Source organism: Aptenodytes patagonicus, chromosome W (genome assembly GCF_965638725.1).
Source record: "Aptenodytes patagonicus chromosome W, bAptPat1.pri.cur, whole genome shotgun sequence".
NCBI lineage: Eukaryota > Metazoa > Chordata > Aves > Sphenisciformes > Spheniscidae > Aptenodytes > Aptenodytes patagonicus.
This window is the reverse complement of record NC_134981.1, coordinates 22753138-22768738: the sequence shown is the minus strand read 5'-3', so window position 1 is coordinate 22768738 and position 15601 is coordinate 22753138. Positions and strand designations below refer to the sequence as shown.

At 44.0% G+C, this 15601-nt stretch overlaps 1 protein-coding gene across 1 annotated transcript in view; it reads right to left on the bottom strand.

The window, feature by feature from the left end:
* Nucleotides 1–450: 450 nt before the first annotated feature.
* The window catches only part of LOC143172267 (neuronal regeneration-related protein-like), a 42072-nt gene continuing 26921 nt past the window's right edge, over nucleotides 451–15601 (bottom strand). The window contains exons 3-4 of the mRNA XM_076361489.1: nucleotides 3854–3931; nucleotides 451–582 (exon numbers count right to left, since the gene is read on the bottom strand). Of these exons, the coding sequence (XP_076217604.1) occupies nucleotides 451–582; nucleotides 3854–3931 (210 nt within the window). The remainder of the gene's footprint in view (nucleotides 583–3853; nucleotides 3932–15601) is intronic.

Here is a 15601-nt window from a genome sequence, read left to right as displayed (position 1 = left end):
AAAATATAGAGATATACAGAGAATTGATGAAAATAAACTACTAGGATTGTTACATGTAAATGAAAAAAAAAAAAGAGGGGGGGGACTCAGCCTCTGCAAGAAGCAGTTAGGGATGGTGGAAACAGAGAGGGCGAGCAGTTTACCAGTTGCATGTGAGCCATGGAGTTTGAGTAGTGGAAGACATTGCTGTGGTAGAACCAGGCCTGAAGGCCCACCTGTAATGTTTGTAAACATGGATTCACAGTGTGAAATTCTGAGAGCTTTCACTTGAGTCAGAATGTTAAAAACTATTTTTATGATACGCATTTATTCCACTATTATTCTCTAAAGCAAGGCTCAGAGTCCCATAGTTTCTTCTTACACTTGATAATTTACACAGAAACAATTCCTGATATATGACACCATGACCTCATCAAACCCATAGAACCATATGTAATACAAATGGAAGAGTTATGACTGAAAAGAGTAGAGGTAATTGATTTTGGTGAAATTGTGTCCATAGCCATTTACTGGAGTCAGGAATGCCAATTCAGCCTCACTTTTCTTCTTGTGATTTACTTCCTTTGAGATAGGAAGATATCCCTGCAGAGAGGAAAAACAATATTAGCTGTGCTTCTACAAAATCTGTCTGATGGGATCCTCCTTCCTTTTTCACATCCTAAGGTTTTTATAGTCCTTTAACTGTAGTTTAGAAGTAAACACCTACTAAACATAGCTTTATCAACTGTAAATATTAGTGGCACAGGGAGGAAAAGATTGTTTAAAAACTAGGCAAGCCTTGGAACATCTGAGGAAATGTCTTTACTTTGAGCTGAACAAGTGTGCCCTGGCAGACAAAATACAAAAGACTTAAGACAACAAGCCCCCTCCACAGCTGAGCTGGGGAATTCGGCCGTTTGTTGCAGCTGGGGAAGACCCCAACAATCCTATCAAAGCTACAGGGGAAGAAGCTATGGAGTGACGACCCTTTCCACAGCTCACCATCAATTGTACATGCTACACTATTCCTCAAAATGATGTTTCTTGCTACCACCAAACCAAGCAATTTCTGTGTCCTTCACAAGAGCTGGGACAGCTCAGGCCTAAAACTGCACCTGCACATGTTGCATGTGCAGTTATTTTGGCATACAAATATGGGCGATAACTAGCAATTATCCATTTTGCACACATGAAGCACAAAACACACAGTCTCTCAATATCGTGAATGCAAAACTCATGGCCACAAATCTACAGATGGCATTGAGCCCTTTAAAAATATAACTCAATACTAATGTGAGTAGCCAAAAAATTAATGTTAATGGTATTATCTACCAATGAATTACTTTGCTTAACTGCTTTTTTTATATCCCAAGGTCTATTTTATGACTCCACTTGGCCTCCAACATGGAAAGTGTGTCTTAGTTATGAAAGATTGCCTCATTATTAAGAGAACCTTTCAGAGCTTAGACCTCTCACCTTTTAAACACCTTACGTCTTAAGCAGCTAGCATACACTAATAAGTAACTTTCCTATAATACTTCATTGAAAAGAGCATTTATCCTTTTCCTATTGGCACTCTAAAGGTACTGTAGTGTATTATCACAGTCTCTGGACAAGTAAAGAAATGGTGCCATGTTAGTTAGCTATGTCAGTTTTTTGTTAACCATACTTAAACATTCTGCCCCACTGGCTGAAGTCTATGCTTATTTAGCAAAGCACTTAAATATATGTTTCGGTTTAAGCATCAGTAGGAGGACTAAAGGCTAAGGGTGTGATTAAAATACTTTGCTGATGATATGTCACAATGGGATCTTAAAAAAATTGTGTTTAACTAGTAATATATTGTAAGTTGTTGAAAAAAATTTTAGTGACTGCACAAAGCATGTTCCCTCACAGAACTCCAGAAAATAAAGGATATGAGAAAAAACCTAGAAACTTACACATGCAAACAGGCACACCACACAGACCAAAGATCTGGGCAAATTTCCAAAAGCAGTGTTGGGCAGTTCATTTTCAGCTGCAAAAACAATCTCAGTCCTGAAATTCTGCCATACAATCATAAGATAAAAAGTCCCATATGACCCTTCTAGGTCTGGAAATAAGTTGTCTTTAATAAATATATCATTTTATACTTGTTGGTTGCATCTTTTATATGAAATTAAGAGTTTTAAAAAATCTATTCTTTTATTTTATTCTTTCAGTAGTTCAACCTGTTTAGATTAACAATGAGTATATAAAACTGTTGAACTGAAGGACTGAGTACTTTCTGAAGTCTTCTTCAGCAGTTTACCCTGAATAATTTTATAAGCTTGGTGAAAAAACAGACACTCAGTTTCTGTTAAAGCTGGAAGCTGGATTGTGTGCAACTAATATTCAAGTTGCTTTTGAAACTCAATTATGAAAGAAAATTTGGAGCTAGTTCTAAAAACTGGTCCTCCTAAGCATATGCCAAATATCTTTTGAAAAATTACATAAAACCTAGAACAAATGCATGGAAATTAAAAAGCAGGAATCCAGACACTTTAAAGAAAAATGTATAATATTCTGACTAGTTCAGAAACCATTATCCCTTTTAATATACTTTTTCAAAGCTATGTACAACACTAAAAACATGGCTATTCATAAATTCGATATAATGCAGCATTGTTACTAACTGTGCTGCACAGTTCGCAGATTTATAGGAATAAATGTTTCAGGAGCAACTGTGTATAATGATGAATGACAACTCAGGAAAAACTGCTAACTTAAAAAGCATGAATAAAAATCAACTAGTTAACACACAGCTGATTAGGAAATCCATTTAATATAAGTGTGACCATATATAGCACATTCATCTTAATCTAGCATTGCTATCAGCCTATTTAGCTGAACTTCTGAAATATTTTAAATGTCAAGAATTACAGTAGTCATATATGTTAATTTAAAACTAAGTATGCTCACACGAGTCTGCAAATGTGATACACACAAATGTAGCCTAGCTATGAATTTCAGGACTTTGTTTATAAAGAAAAAGTGTGGAAATTATAGTGTTATCCAGATCAAATAGCAAAATTTTGTTAACAGGGATCTGCAGTATAGATAGTAAATGAAATTTAATCAAAACACTTTTCCATGTACTCTTTCCTTTGCTTACCTGCCATTTTTTTTGCCAGATTTTGAGTCATTAATCAACAAGAATATGAGAATAAAACATACATGTTCTGTGGCTCTGAGTAATGGTTTTATTTTCCTATTCAAATTTCATGTCCAATTTGGGGTTTATGAAACCAGTTATGGTAACAGAACAAAACCTTATCAATCTTGTCTGATATGCCACATCTTCTGCATTTATGTTAACAGGGTACTTACTCCTTGTCAAACTCAAATGAAGAATGCCATCTTTGTATGCTTGCTACTCAAGCAGAAACAAAAAACTTAACAAAAGAAAAAGAAAATAAAGAACAAATCACCCCTTCCCTCCTCCTGCATTATCATTGACTTTTTCCTCTATATTGCTACGTGAGAATTACTAAAATCAAGCATTCAAAACTCAGATGTCAAGCTGTTTAAAATCATGAGACAGGCTTAAGAAACATGAGCTTTTGAAAATTAGTATGTTTTCTTTTTGGTAAGTAAGCCAGAGAGAGTCCATGTTTTCTGCAAGCCTGAAGGCTAAAAACATAATTTTAAAATGAAAGCTGAAATCCTCACTTAACTGTCAAGGCTTTAAGAAAAAACATAATATCATGAAACTCGTGATGAAATCATGAGAGTTGGCTACTCTCTTGAAGCAGTTATAAAATCTAATGAACTTTCACGGTGGTTTTCTTTTAGAGAAAACTTTCACCTTAATAAATTTTTTGTTAGATGAAAGAAATTACATAAATAACTTTACCTTCGGAAATTCCCCATTCCCTGGGCTGGTTGGAAAGACTTTCTGGCTAATCCAAATCATTAACCTTGGTTGATAAACCTGTAGTGACATAAATACATATAATGTCTTACTAACAAAAAGATATCCATTAAATGCAATCAAATGGTGTTCATGTGACAGATCACATTACTAAAACCGAAAGTCTAATGTCAGTTGAGTTTGGCCCAGAGACCTAGAGCTGTGTTTTATGCTCAGTATACATTTTTTGAGTACCCATGACAACAAGATCTGTCCCTAGAGTATTTCAACTATATCGTATATGGCAATCTGCATTCAACAGGCTTTTTTACAGAGTATAGGACGCATCTTTTTGTAATATGGCTTTTAGAATCTCTTTAAGAAAATCTGTAATATGGCAGGATTTATACATATAAAAGGATGTCTGTTACTATTAAACTTATTTAGGATTTTGTGAGACCACATACATGCCCACTCTCTTCTGCCTCCAACTCCTGTTATACAACATCCCTGGTAAAGGATATTACAGGCTACTGTCTTATTGAGGGTCTGGAGGAAGAAAAACCAGAATGAACAACTCCCACAATACACTCCTGAATTACAGCTGTGCACAGCACCACTAGCAGCCATAATTCACTGGCAAGACTAATGAAGATTATTAACTTTGCTGAAGACTGCAGGAGACAAGGGGAACACACCTTTGATAATCCTTTCACAGTGAACTACGAACTGGAACTTACTACTTTCTGAGGTCATTGAACATAGTTATAATCCTGTGTTAGTACCTTATTTTTTCAGACATTAAAGGAATTCCAAAACATTATAAAGGACATGATAAAATAGCTGGCAGCAGGATTTAATGGTTATGGTACTGGCCTACAACTGCTCTGTGACAAAACGTACTATGCAACCACAGGAGAGATGATCTGGGCTGATACATTCTACCTGAGACACTAAGGAAAGAGCCCACTTTGCCTAGGTCTTGCAGGCAAAAGTGCCCAGGTCTTGTAGAGTCTCTGCAATCAAGAGACTCTCACCCATCAAAAAAATGGATAAGATCCAAAGCAGGCCACTGACTACAGTGGGAACCTAGAGTGAATAAATGCCAATTATGATGAATCTGAGCTGCGGACCTCCTGTGCTTGAGTTTCTCAGCTTCAGGATGGGGACTGCAGCATTTCTCCATCTCGCTCTCATTAAAGACTGAAGTGCTCAGGTACAAGTTGCATATGACACTGTTGTGGTTTAACCCGTCAGGCAGCTAAACACCACACAGCCATTCGCTCACTCCACCCTCCAACAGTGGAATGGGGGAGAGAATCGGGGAAAAAAAAGTAAAATTTGTGGGTTGAGATAAAGAGAGTTTAATAGGACAGAAAAGGAAGGGAAAATAATAATAATAATAATAGTAATGATAAAAGAATATACAAAATAAGTGATGCACAATGCAATTGCTCACCACCCGCTGACGGATGCCCAGCCAGTTCCCAAGCAGCGGTCACTGCCCCCCGGCTAACTCCCCTCAGTTTATATACTGAGAATGACGTCATATGGTATGGAATAGCCCTTTGGCCAGTTTAGGTCAGCTGTCCTGGCTGTGCCCCCTCCCAGCTTCTCGCTGGCAGGGCCTGAGAAGCTGAAAAGTCCTTGACTAGTGTAAGCACGACTTAGCAACAACTAAAACATCGGTGTGTTATCAACATTATTCTCATCCTAAATCCAAAACACAGCACTGTACCAGCTACTAGGAAGAAAATTAACTCTATCCCAGCTCAAACCAGGACAGTATCCACCCCTTATTCTACTCCATCTACGTCATGCCCAGGTCCCCACACTTTCCAATACATTCCAATTAATCACTACCACTTTTCCTGTCTTTTGATATATACACACGGATATCATTCCCTTAGTCTATGGGCCATCCCTCTAAAATGTTCGGTGAGTTCATTTAGAACATGACTTCGGGCTCCATCTGTCATAATAATCTTCCAGGGCAGGAAAAATGGAGATGGTATGTGGTGTTGGATTGTTTCATGTTGAAGTCAGTTCTGGTACCATCATCACTTTGCTTTGCTTGGTTTCACTGAAGTTATTCTTCATTAGTCTGGGTGATTCTTATTGTAATAACATTAGTATGGCATATAATATTATTAGTATGATTAGTATATCTGTGTATTATTAGTATAACTATTATAACTATAATTAGTACTTAACATCACATAATTCAGATCATTGGCTATTCTCACCCAAAATCAAATCCCCTTGAGGTACACATCGGACTTCCCCATCCTTCCGCATTATCCACCAAGTGCACCTAGGTCCTTGAGCAAAAGCAATCCCACGGATGGGTTTGCCTTTGCCCGAGGCAGGAATAACCCACGCTGTCTTCCCCAGCATATTTTTTATGTGCACTACAGGAACTTTATCCCCTTCTACAGTACGTAAAAGTTCTGACTGGGCAGGGCCAGCTCGATTGGCAGATCCCCGAGTGTTGACTAACCAGGTGGCCTCTGCTAAATGCGTATCCCAATGTTTGAATGTCCCACCGCCCATTGCTCTCAGCGTAGTCTTTAACAGTCCATTGTATCGCCCAATTTTCCCAGAGGCTGGTGCATGGTAGGGGATGTGATACACCCACTCAATGCCGTGCTCTTTGGCCCAGGTGTCTATGAGATTGTTTTGGAAGTGAGTCCCGTTGTCTGACTCAATTCTTTCTGGGGTGCCATGTCGCCATAGGACTTGCTTTTCAAGGCCCAGGATAGTGTTCCGGGCAGTGGCATGGGGCACGGGATATGTTTCCAGCCATCCGGTGGTTGCCTCCACCATTGTAAGCACGTGGCGCCTGCCTTGGCGGGTTTGTGGGAGTGTGATATAATCGATCTGCCAGGCCTCCCCATATTTATATTTCAGCCATCGTCCTCCATACCAGAGAGGCTTTAACCGCTTGGCTTGCTTGATTGCAGCGCATGTTTCGCATTCATGGATAACCTGTGCAATAGTGTCCATGGTCAAGTCCACCCCTCGATCACGAGCCCATCTGTATGTTGCATCTCTTCCTTGGTGGCCTGAGGTGTCATGGGCCCACCGAGCTATAAATAATTCACCCTTATGTTGCCAGTCCAGATCCACCTGAGCCACTTCTGTATTAGCAGCCTGATCCACCTGCTGGTTGTCTTGATGTTCTTCAGTGGCCTGATTCTTGGGTACGTGAGCATCTACGTGATGGACTTTTACAACCAGGTTCTCTACCGAGGCAGCAATATCTTGCCACAGTGCAGCAGCCCAGATGGGTTTGCCTCTGTGCTGCCAGTTGCTCTGCTTCCATTGCTGCAACCACCCCCACAGGGCATTTGCCACCATCCATGAGTCAGTCTAGAGAGAGAGCACTGGCCACTTTTCTCGGTCAGCAATGTCTAAAGCCAGCTGGATGGCCTTTGCTTCTGCAAATTGGCTCGATTCACCTTCTCCTTCAGCAGTTTCTACAACTTGTCGCATAGGACTCCATACAGCAGCTTTCCACCTCCGATGCTTTCCCACAAGACGACAGGACCCATCAGTGAACAGGGCATATTGCTTCTCATTTTCTGGCAGTTCATTATACATTGGGGCCTCCTCAGCACGCGTCACCTCCTCCTCTGGCGATATTCCAAAATCTTTGCCCTCTGGCCAATCCATGATCACTTCCAGGATTCCTGGGCGACTGGGGTTTCCTATTCGAGCCCGTTGTGTGATCAGTGCGACCCACTTCCTCCACGTAGCATCAGTTGCATGATGTGTACAGGGGACCCTCCCTCTGAACATCCAGCCCAGCACCGGCAGTCGGGGTGCCAGGAGGAGCTGTGCTTCAGTGCCGATCACTTCTGAAGCAGCTCAAACCCCTTCATATGCTGCCAATATCTCTTTTTCAGTTGGAGTATAGCGGGCCTCGGATCCTCTGTAGCCCCGACTCCAAAACCCCAGGGGTCGACCTCAAGTCTCCCTTGGTGCTTTCTGCCAGAGGCTCCAGGTAGGGCCATTCTCCCCGGCTGCGGTGTAGAGCACATTTTTTACCTCTTGCCCTGCCCGGACTGGCCCCAGGGATACTGCATGATCTATCTCCTCTTTAATTTGTTCAAAGGCTTGTTGTTGCTCAGGGCCCCATTTGAAATCGTTCTTCTTCCGGGTCACTTGATAGAGAGGGTTTGTGATCAGACTGTAATTTGGAATATGCATTCTCCAAAAACCCACGACGCCTAAGAAAGCTTGTGTTTCCTTTTTGTGTATAGGGGCGACTGATACCAGCACGGGTTGGTTCTCTGGTTCAGCCACAGTGCCTTTAGCCGGGTTTGAGTAACTGCAGTGCCTGTCGTGGGGGCTGGAGTAATTGTGGTGCCTGTTGTCGGGGTTTGAGTAGCCATAGTGACTTTTGCAGGGGTTTGAGTAGCCACAGTGCCTATTGTGGGGGTTGATCTCTGGATGGTATTCTTAAATAATTGTTTAACTTTAAACAACAGGGAACATCTACAGCAGGTAAGGTGTTACATAACACAACTTTGAGAGCAAATTAATCAACATTGTGACCAGCGACTGTTAAACCAATATGATGAATGCTTATAACAAATTTGCCTTAACACGCTCTGGTCAGACCTGTCGTTATCTCAACCCTTCGTGCCCCAAGGGTATGCTGGGCGCCAAAAGGACTGTTGTGGTTTAACCGGTCAGGCAGCTAAACACCACACAGCCATTCGCTCACTGCCCCCGCTCCCCAGTGGGATGGGGGAGAGAATCGGGAAAAAAAAAAAAAGTAGAATTCGTGGGTTGAGATAAAGACAGTTTAATAGGACAGAAAAGGAAGGGAAAATAATAATAATAATAATAATAATGATGAAAGAATATACAAAATAAGTGATGCACAATGCAATTGCTCACCACCTGCCGACCGATGCCCAGCCAGTTCCCGAGCAGCGGTTGCAGCCCCCTGGCCAACTCCCCCCAGTTTATATACTGAGCATGACGTCATATGGTATGGAATATCCCTTTGGCCAGTTTGGGTCAGCTGTCCTGGCTGTGCCCCCTCCCAGCTTCTCGCTGGTAGAGCATGGGAAGCTGAAAAGTCCTTGACTAGTGTAAGCACTACTTAGCAACAACTAAAACATCGGTGTGTTATCAACATTATTCTCATCCTAAATCCAAAACACAGCACTGTACCAGCTACTAGGAAGAAAATTAACTCTATCCCAGCCGAATCCAGGACAGACACTGAAGATTTTAAATTTATTTTCCTGCTGGGTTTGCCTACTGGGCCTTTGGTTTGTGAATTAAACTCTTTCTGCGCAGTGGCTGAATGTCAAACTGTTTCAAGCTGAACTACTTTATAAGTTACACCCTTCAAACTTGTTTGTACTTTGGGACTCAAAATTTACCTTGTCCCTTAAATTCCTGGTGAACTGGCTTTTATTCACCTGCTTGCCATTGTATCTACATTGAAACCAGTGAAATGTTTTCATTTTTGTGGAGTTGCATGTTGACAATTACTAGTAACAACTGGACTAGATGCATCTTGGAGAAATTATTAGAGGACTATTTAAATCATCTTTCCAAAGAAAATCCTGAACTCTACTGTAAAGTAGGAAACACAGGAAAGAAATTTAAAACACAGAGCCAAAGGTAGATGCCTATTCTGATAAACTCTCCTATGATTTTCTACAGTACAAAATGCAGCGCTGTCTACTGTTTAAAGCATCAAATTATATTTTATATTTTATCTTACTATATGATCTCAGGCAAGTCAGTTAAGCTCTCTGGGTATGGCTGACTGTCCTGGTTTTGGCAGGGATAGAGTTAATTTCCTTCCTAGTAGCTGGTACAGTGCTGTGTTTTGGATTTAGGATGAGAAAAATGTTGGTAACACACCAATGTTTTAGTTGTTGCTAGGTAGTGCTTACACTAGCCAAGGACTTTTCAGCTTCCCATGCTCTACCAACTGAGAAGGCCCCAGGTGCACAAGAAGTTGGGAGGGTGTAAGAGACGAGGCCCACGTGGTTATGCTGTAAGCACAGACAATGCCCCAGGAAAAGCTCCAGAAGCCAGCCACGGGGAGGGGCCCGGTGTCACTCTTCTTGACTGACTAATGTCTCAACCACTGCTGGAGCTGGGGTGAGAGAAGATACTAGAAACCTTGGGCTGGAGCCAATAAATAGGGGCGCACATGAGCCTCCTCAAGGGCACTCTCCATACTGACACCCCTCCCCCCGTTGGCAGGTCCGACGCTGGATCCAGGATTGGTGATTTCTTTATCTCTCTCTACCTCTCTCCTGCTTCCCAGCTCTTTCTTTGTCTCTCTCTCTCTCTCTTCCCTTCCTCCTTCTTGCTCTCTGCTTTTGATGTTGCTAAGTAATACAAGGCCTACCTCAACTCCTCACAAAGCCGCTTAGCTTGTATTATATATTAAGACATAGAGGGTTGATGCTTATAGAAGTGTTCGTGCCATTAAAGTTGGAGTTTGTTTTTGGACCTTGAGTGTTATTTCACCTTAATCCACACCAAGGGGATTTGCGGACCTTAGTCACTCTCCCCTTCCCGCAGGTGGGACGTGACATATTAATTGGCATCATGGACAGGATCCCCTCAGTGTTGGAAGGTCCTACGGGATACCGACTCTCCACCTGGTGAGTGCGGGTGGGGAGTGCCGGGAAGTGACCTCTCAGCTATAAGTCAGGAGAGGTACAAGCAGTGGCAAGCCATGGCTGCCCGGGAAATGCCGGTGCTTGACTGCCTCCCTGTGGTTGAAAAGTTAAAGGAATATAGGGCATGCCCTTCCCCACCAGGAATGGCATGGGCCCATATTAGTTGGCACGACCCGAAAGCTGTAGTGGACAAAATCACAACCCTCATGAAAGAACAAAAGGCTCGACCGGGAAAAGGGAAAGCCATGGTGTGTGCTGTGTTGGGAGCAGTACTAGTGGCAGCCCAGAAGGAGAGGCACCTGGTTAAGCAAACCAATGATGAAATGGTTGAATCCTTACAAGAACAAATAAAAACCCTGCAGGGTCAACTAGCCGCTGAACGCAACACTACTCAGCGACTCCACGCGGCCCTGTCAGATGCATTGGACCGAGAAAAAATTTTACGGTCCGAATTAGAGGAAGGGGGACAAAAATCTCCCGACCGGACAGATCTTGTTTCTGTTCCGGATAGTGTGCCAGGATTTACAAGCTTGGCACAGATGGCTGAAAAGCAGAGCCTAAGACCTTTGTACCCAAGTAAAGAGCTAGGAATTGACTGAGAAATATTTTACCCCGAGAATGGGGAAGTGGTGATGAGGCCGGTGATTAAAATGGAGACCACTGATGACGGCCAAGGTGGGGGAGCTCCACAAATCACCACCCGAACGGTGCCGTACTCGGCAGCCGAAATGTCAGAAATCCAAGAAAAATATACTAGATTGGCCCAAGAAACTGAAACGGAGTATGTATGGAGGGTATCGCTAACCGGTGGTGACCGAATCCTGTTGTCAAAAGATGAGGCCCAGGGGTACTGGGGGCCAGGGGTTTTCCTAACTACCGATGACCCCAGGGAGCCGTGGTCATTAACCCAGCAAGCTGCCTATTGGGCAGGGAGTCTAGACCCCTTGGAAAGGGGAGATCCCATGTGTATTGAAACCCCGACCACAAACCACTTGATCAAGAGTCTGCAAAAGGCTGCTTGTCCTCAATTAATGCATGATAGGCGTTTAGTCCCTCAACGACCTTCCCCAATGTTATTAATTGCTAACCCCGATAGAATGACTCCCCTAATCCGAGGTTTACCTGATTCCTTGAAACTCTATGCAGTGGAACTGCAAGACCGCTTGCAGGACGCACTAGCCCCACGAGGAGGGAGACGAGCCTGAGGAGGGCCCATGACTTGGGGCGAAGTAGCCCAAGAGTTAATAAATTATAGTAGGAGGATGGGAATCATGGGGGGAGCCACAAAATCGAAAACTGCGGTGCCGAGAGTGGAACAGCAGGAGAATCGACCCCCGCCCCCTGCGCAAACCTTGGGGGCAAAGAGAAACCTATTGTGGGCTGAGGGAATCGAAAAGGGGATTCCCCGGGACGTAATGGATGGTATGCCCATTATGGCCTTAGAAAAACTCATCCGAGCCTGGAAAGACAAAAGGAAAATGCCCCCCAAATTTGAACAGCCCACTCGGGAGAGTATGAGGGCAGAACCCCAATTTGATGATAGGGCAATGATTGCCTCTAAGGCTCCTACCACCCCTGAAAAGGATTTGATTGACCTGGGAATGGGAAACTGGACGTGCCATCCCCAGTAAGTGAGCTGGGGGACGGCCAGTGGGTCCATTTAAGAAGGCTCACAGAAAATAGTAAAGGGGACCTATTGATAACATTTCCCCTCGGTCCCTTTAAGACCCCTGTTACGTTCCTAGTAGATACAGGTGCTCAAATGTCAGCACTTCAGGCGGACGTTGCTAACCACAATGGTATAGTCACCGTCAAAAAGCAAATCTGGGTCACGGATGTGTTCGGAAACTCCAAACCGCAGCCCACAGCTCGAGTCAAGTGCTGGTTCCTGGGGGACACATCCCCTATTGAGGTTATGATGATACTGGGTGTATTGCCTATGAATATTTTGGGACTTGATGTATTGAAGGGGCGAGCCTGGGTAGACTCAAAGGGGAGGGAGTGGAAATTTGGAGTCCCCGCAGCTCTCATAAGACTTTTACAATCGGTGCCCGCGCTCCCCCCCTCCAAAATTGTTAATGTAAAACCCTATGCCCTACCATTAGGAGCAAGGAAGGGAATAACTCCTGTGATAGCTGAACTGCGAGAACAAGGGATAATCACCCCACTCACTCACCTTATAACTCCCCGGTATGGCCAGTCCGTAAGCCCAATGGAAAATGGTGATTGACAATTGATCATCGGCGTTTAAATGCCAACACGGGCCCCTTGACAGCCGCAGTGCCTAACATGGCCGAATTAATCGCAACTATACAGGAGCAAGCCCACCAAATTTTAGCAACCGTTGATGCGAAAGATATGTTTTTTATGGTCCCCTTACAGGAAGCAGACAGAGATCGCTTCGCCTTTACATGGGAAGGTGTGCAATTCACCTTCACACGCCTCCCCCAAGGATATCGCCATTCGCTGACCATTGCACACTTCGCACTGGCACAAGAGCTTGCCCGAGTCACTCCCAGAGAGGGGGTCAAAATATATCAATATATCAACGATGTATTGATCGGCGGCTCTGATGCCACGGCGGTGGGACAAACCCAAACTAAGATAATTACTCACCTAGAAAATTTGGGGCTTCAGATTCCGGCGGAAAGGTACAGCTCCCATCTTCTGAGGTAAAGTTCCTGGGTATTTGGTGGAAGGGAGGAACAGTGTGTATTCCTCCCGAAACCTTAACTACCCTTGAACAAGTATGGATGCCGGGAAATAAAAAGGAGCTGCAACATGCCCTAGGCTTATTGGTATTTTGGAGAAAGCACATCCCAGACTTCTCCATCATAGCCCGCCCCCTTTACGATTTAACTCGCAAGAGGGCCACCTGGGACTGGACCCCCATCCATGAAGAAGCCTTAAAGTTGTTAATCTTTGAGGCTGGGGTATATCAGGCCTTGGGGCCCATGCACCCAACAGACCCGCTTTATATTGAATGGGGTTTCGCAATCCACGGACTATCTATACATATGTGGCAGTGCGGACCGGAGGGTCTGACCCGTCCCATCGGGTTTTACTTGCGCAGCTTCAAAGACGCAGAAAAGCGTTACTCAGTTTGGGAGAAGGGCCTCTTTGTGGTGAGTCTAGCCCTACAGGAAGCTGAAAAAATCATACGGCAACAACCAATTATTCTTCAAGGACCCTTTAAGGTCTTGAAGCCGGTACTGGCCGGAACCCCACCCCCTGCGGGGGTTGCACAGCGAGAAACAATAAGAAAGTGGTATGCGCAATTAGGTCATTACTGCCATAAGTGCCAGATAGAGGAGGGAGCACCTAAAATGCTCCAAATACAAGAACCTCCTGACAACCAACCAAACCAGGGACCACCCCGCTCTTATATAAAACCTGCCCCTCCATTCGACCCCCACCAGAAAAACGTGTGGTTCACTGACGTGTCCTCTAGGAGAGAGGGAAAGACTGGGCGGTAGCCCTACATGTTGATTCCGGGAACTGAATCATAACAGAAGGGGAGGGAAGTGCTCAAGTGGGAGAATTGGTAGCTGTGTGGAGCGTGGTTGTTAAAGAGGCTGAGACTAAAGAACCAGTGTTTATTTACACAGACTCATATGCTGTATTCAAGGGATGCACTGAATGGCTCCCGTTTTGGGAACAGAGTCAATGGGAGGTCAATTGGGTACCAGTGTGGCAACGAGAAAAATGGGAAGAAATCCTAAATATCGCCAAGCAGAAACCCTTTCTAGTAGGGTGGGTTGCCGCACACCAAGCTGGGAATCACCCAGCTCACCTTCTGAATAATCAGGTGGACTACATTGGTCCATTTCGGATCTCTGAAGGAAAACAATATGTACTAGTAGGAGTTGAAGTGGTGTCGGGATTGACCCAAGCAGAAGCAGTACGACGGGAGATAATACTGTAAAAGGTTTAAAGTTATGGTTCAGTTATCTACCTAAACCCCAATCAATCCAATCAGATAATGGAAGCCACTTTACTGCCGGGGTAGTTCAAGAGTGGGCACGAAGCAAAGGAATGCAGTGGATCTTCCACACCCCATACTATCCCCAGGCAAATGGCATTGTCGAGCGCACCAACAGACTCTTAAAGCAAGCTCTGAAACCGCATGAACCTGGGTGGGCACAGCGACTATCAGATGCAGTATATAAAGTTAATAGCCACTGGGGAATTAACGGGTGCCCATGACTCACCGCATTCTGCCCCAAGCCTCTGTCCATACTCCCCGGAAAAAGGGAGGATAAAGACCCGGTGAGTCCGCTCAATTATCCGGGACAACCTGTTCTGGTGGACCTACCGATGGTGGGAGCAGTGCCTTTAACCTTAAAAAAAACGCTCAATCTCTATACTTGAGTGGCCACCGATGCACGTGGGAAGGGTCACCGAATCCATACCCGATGGATTGTCCCATCTTATTAATCATTGTTTGTCTTTATGAATATATTTTGCAGGTTGCCAGAAGCCCACCGTGGGACTTATGCTTTCGGTTGTTGAGTGGGTCATTCTTTGCATTGTTTGTCTGATTTTACTAAGCTTGCTCTGTTTCTTTACTAGAGAGAGATGGTCTGGGAGAAGTTTATATTCTTACTTTGTGAATGTACAATCTTGTTTCAACCAACTGGGAATTTGAATAATCAACCCAACTTGGCATGGGAGTTGATTACTGGCTTTACCCGAATCTGGAATCGAAGAGACCAAGGTCTTTGTGTGGACCTCACCACATCCGCGTCAGCGGGATTTAAATTTGCCATTATCTGGTTAAATTTTTCACGAATTCTAAATTCAAAGCTAGAGATACTAAACCAAAAGTGCATCCAAAATCCACATGGGAAAGGAAAATGTTTGTAGGGAGCAGATTCATTCCCATTCCAAGAATATAGCGGGACAACTTGGTACGCACCCTCTCCAGTGGCCTACCTATTTCCAATTAACAGGACCTGGAGAGACATGTGGAATGCTACCTGTTGGAAGCAACAACTCTGTAAGGGAACTACAAGCGCTGCCCTCGCAGCCCGAAAGAACTGGACATTATGTCCCCAGGAAGTGAAGATCCCTTGCAATCTTGTAC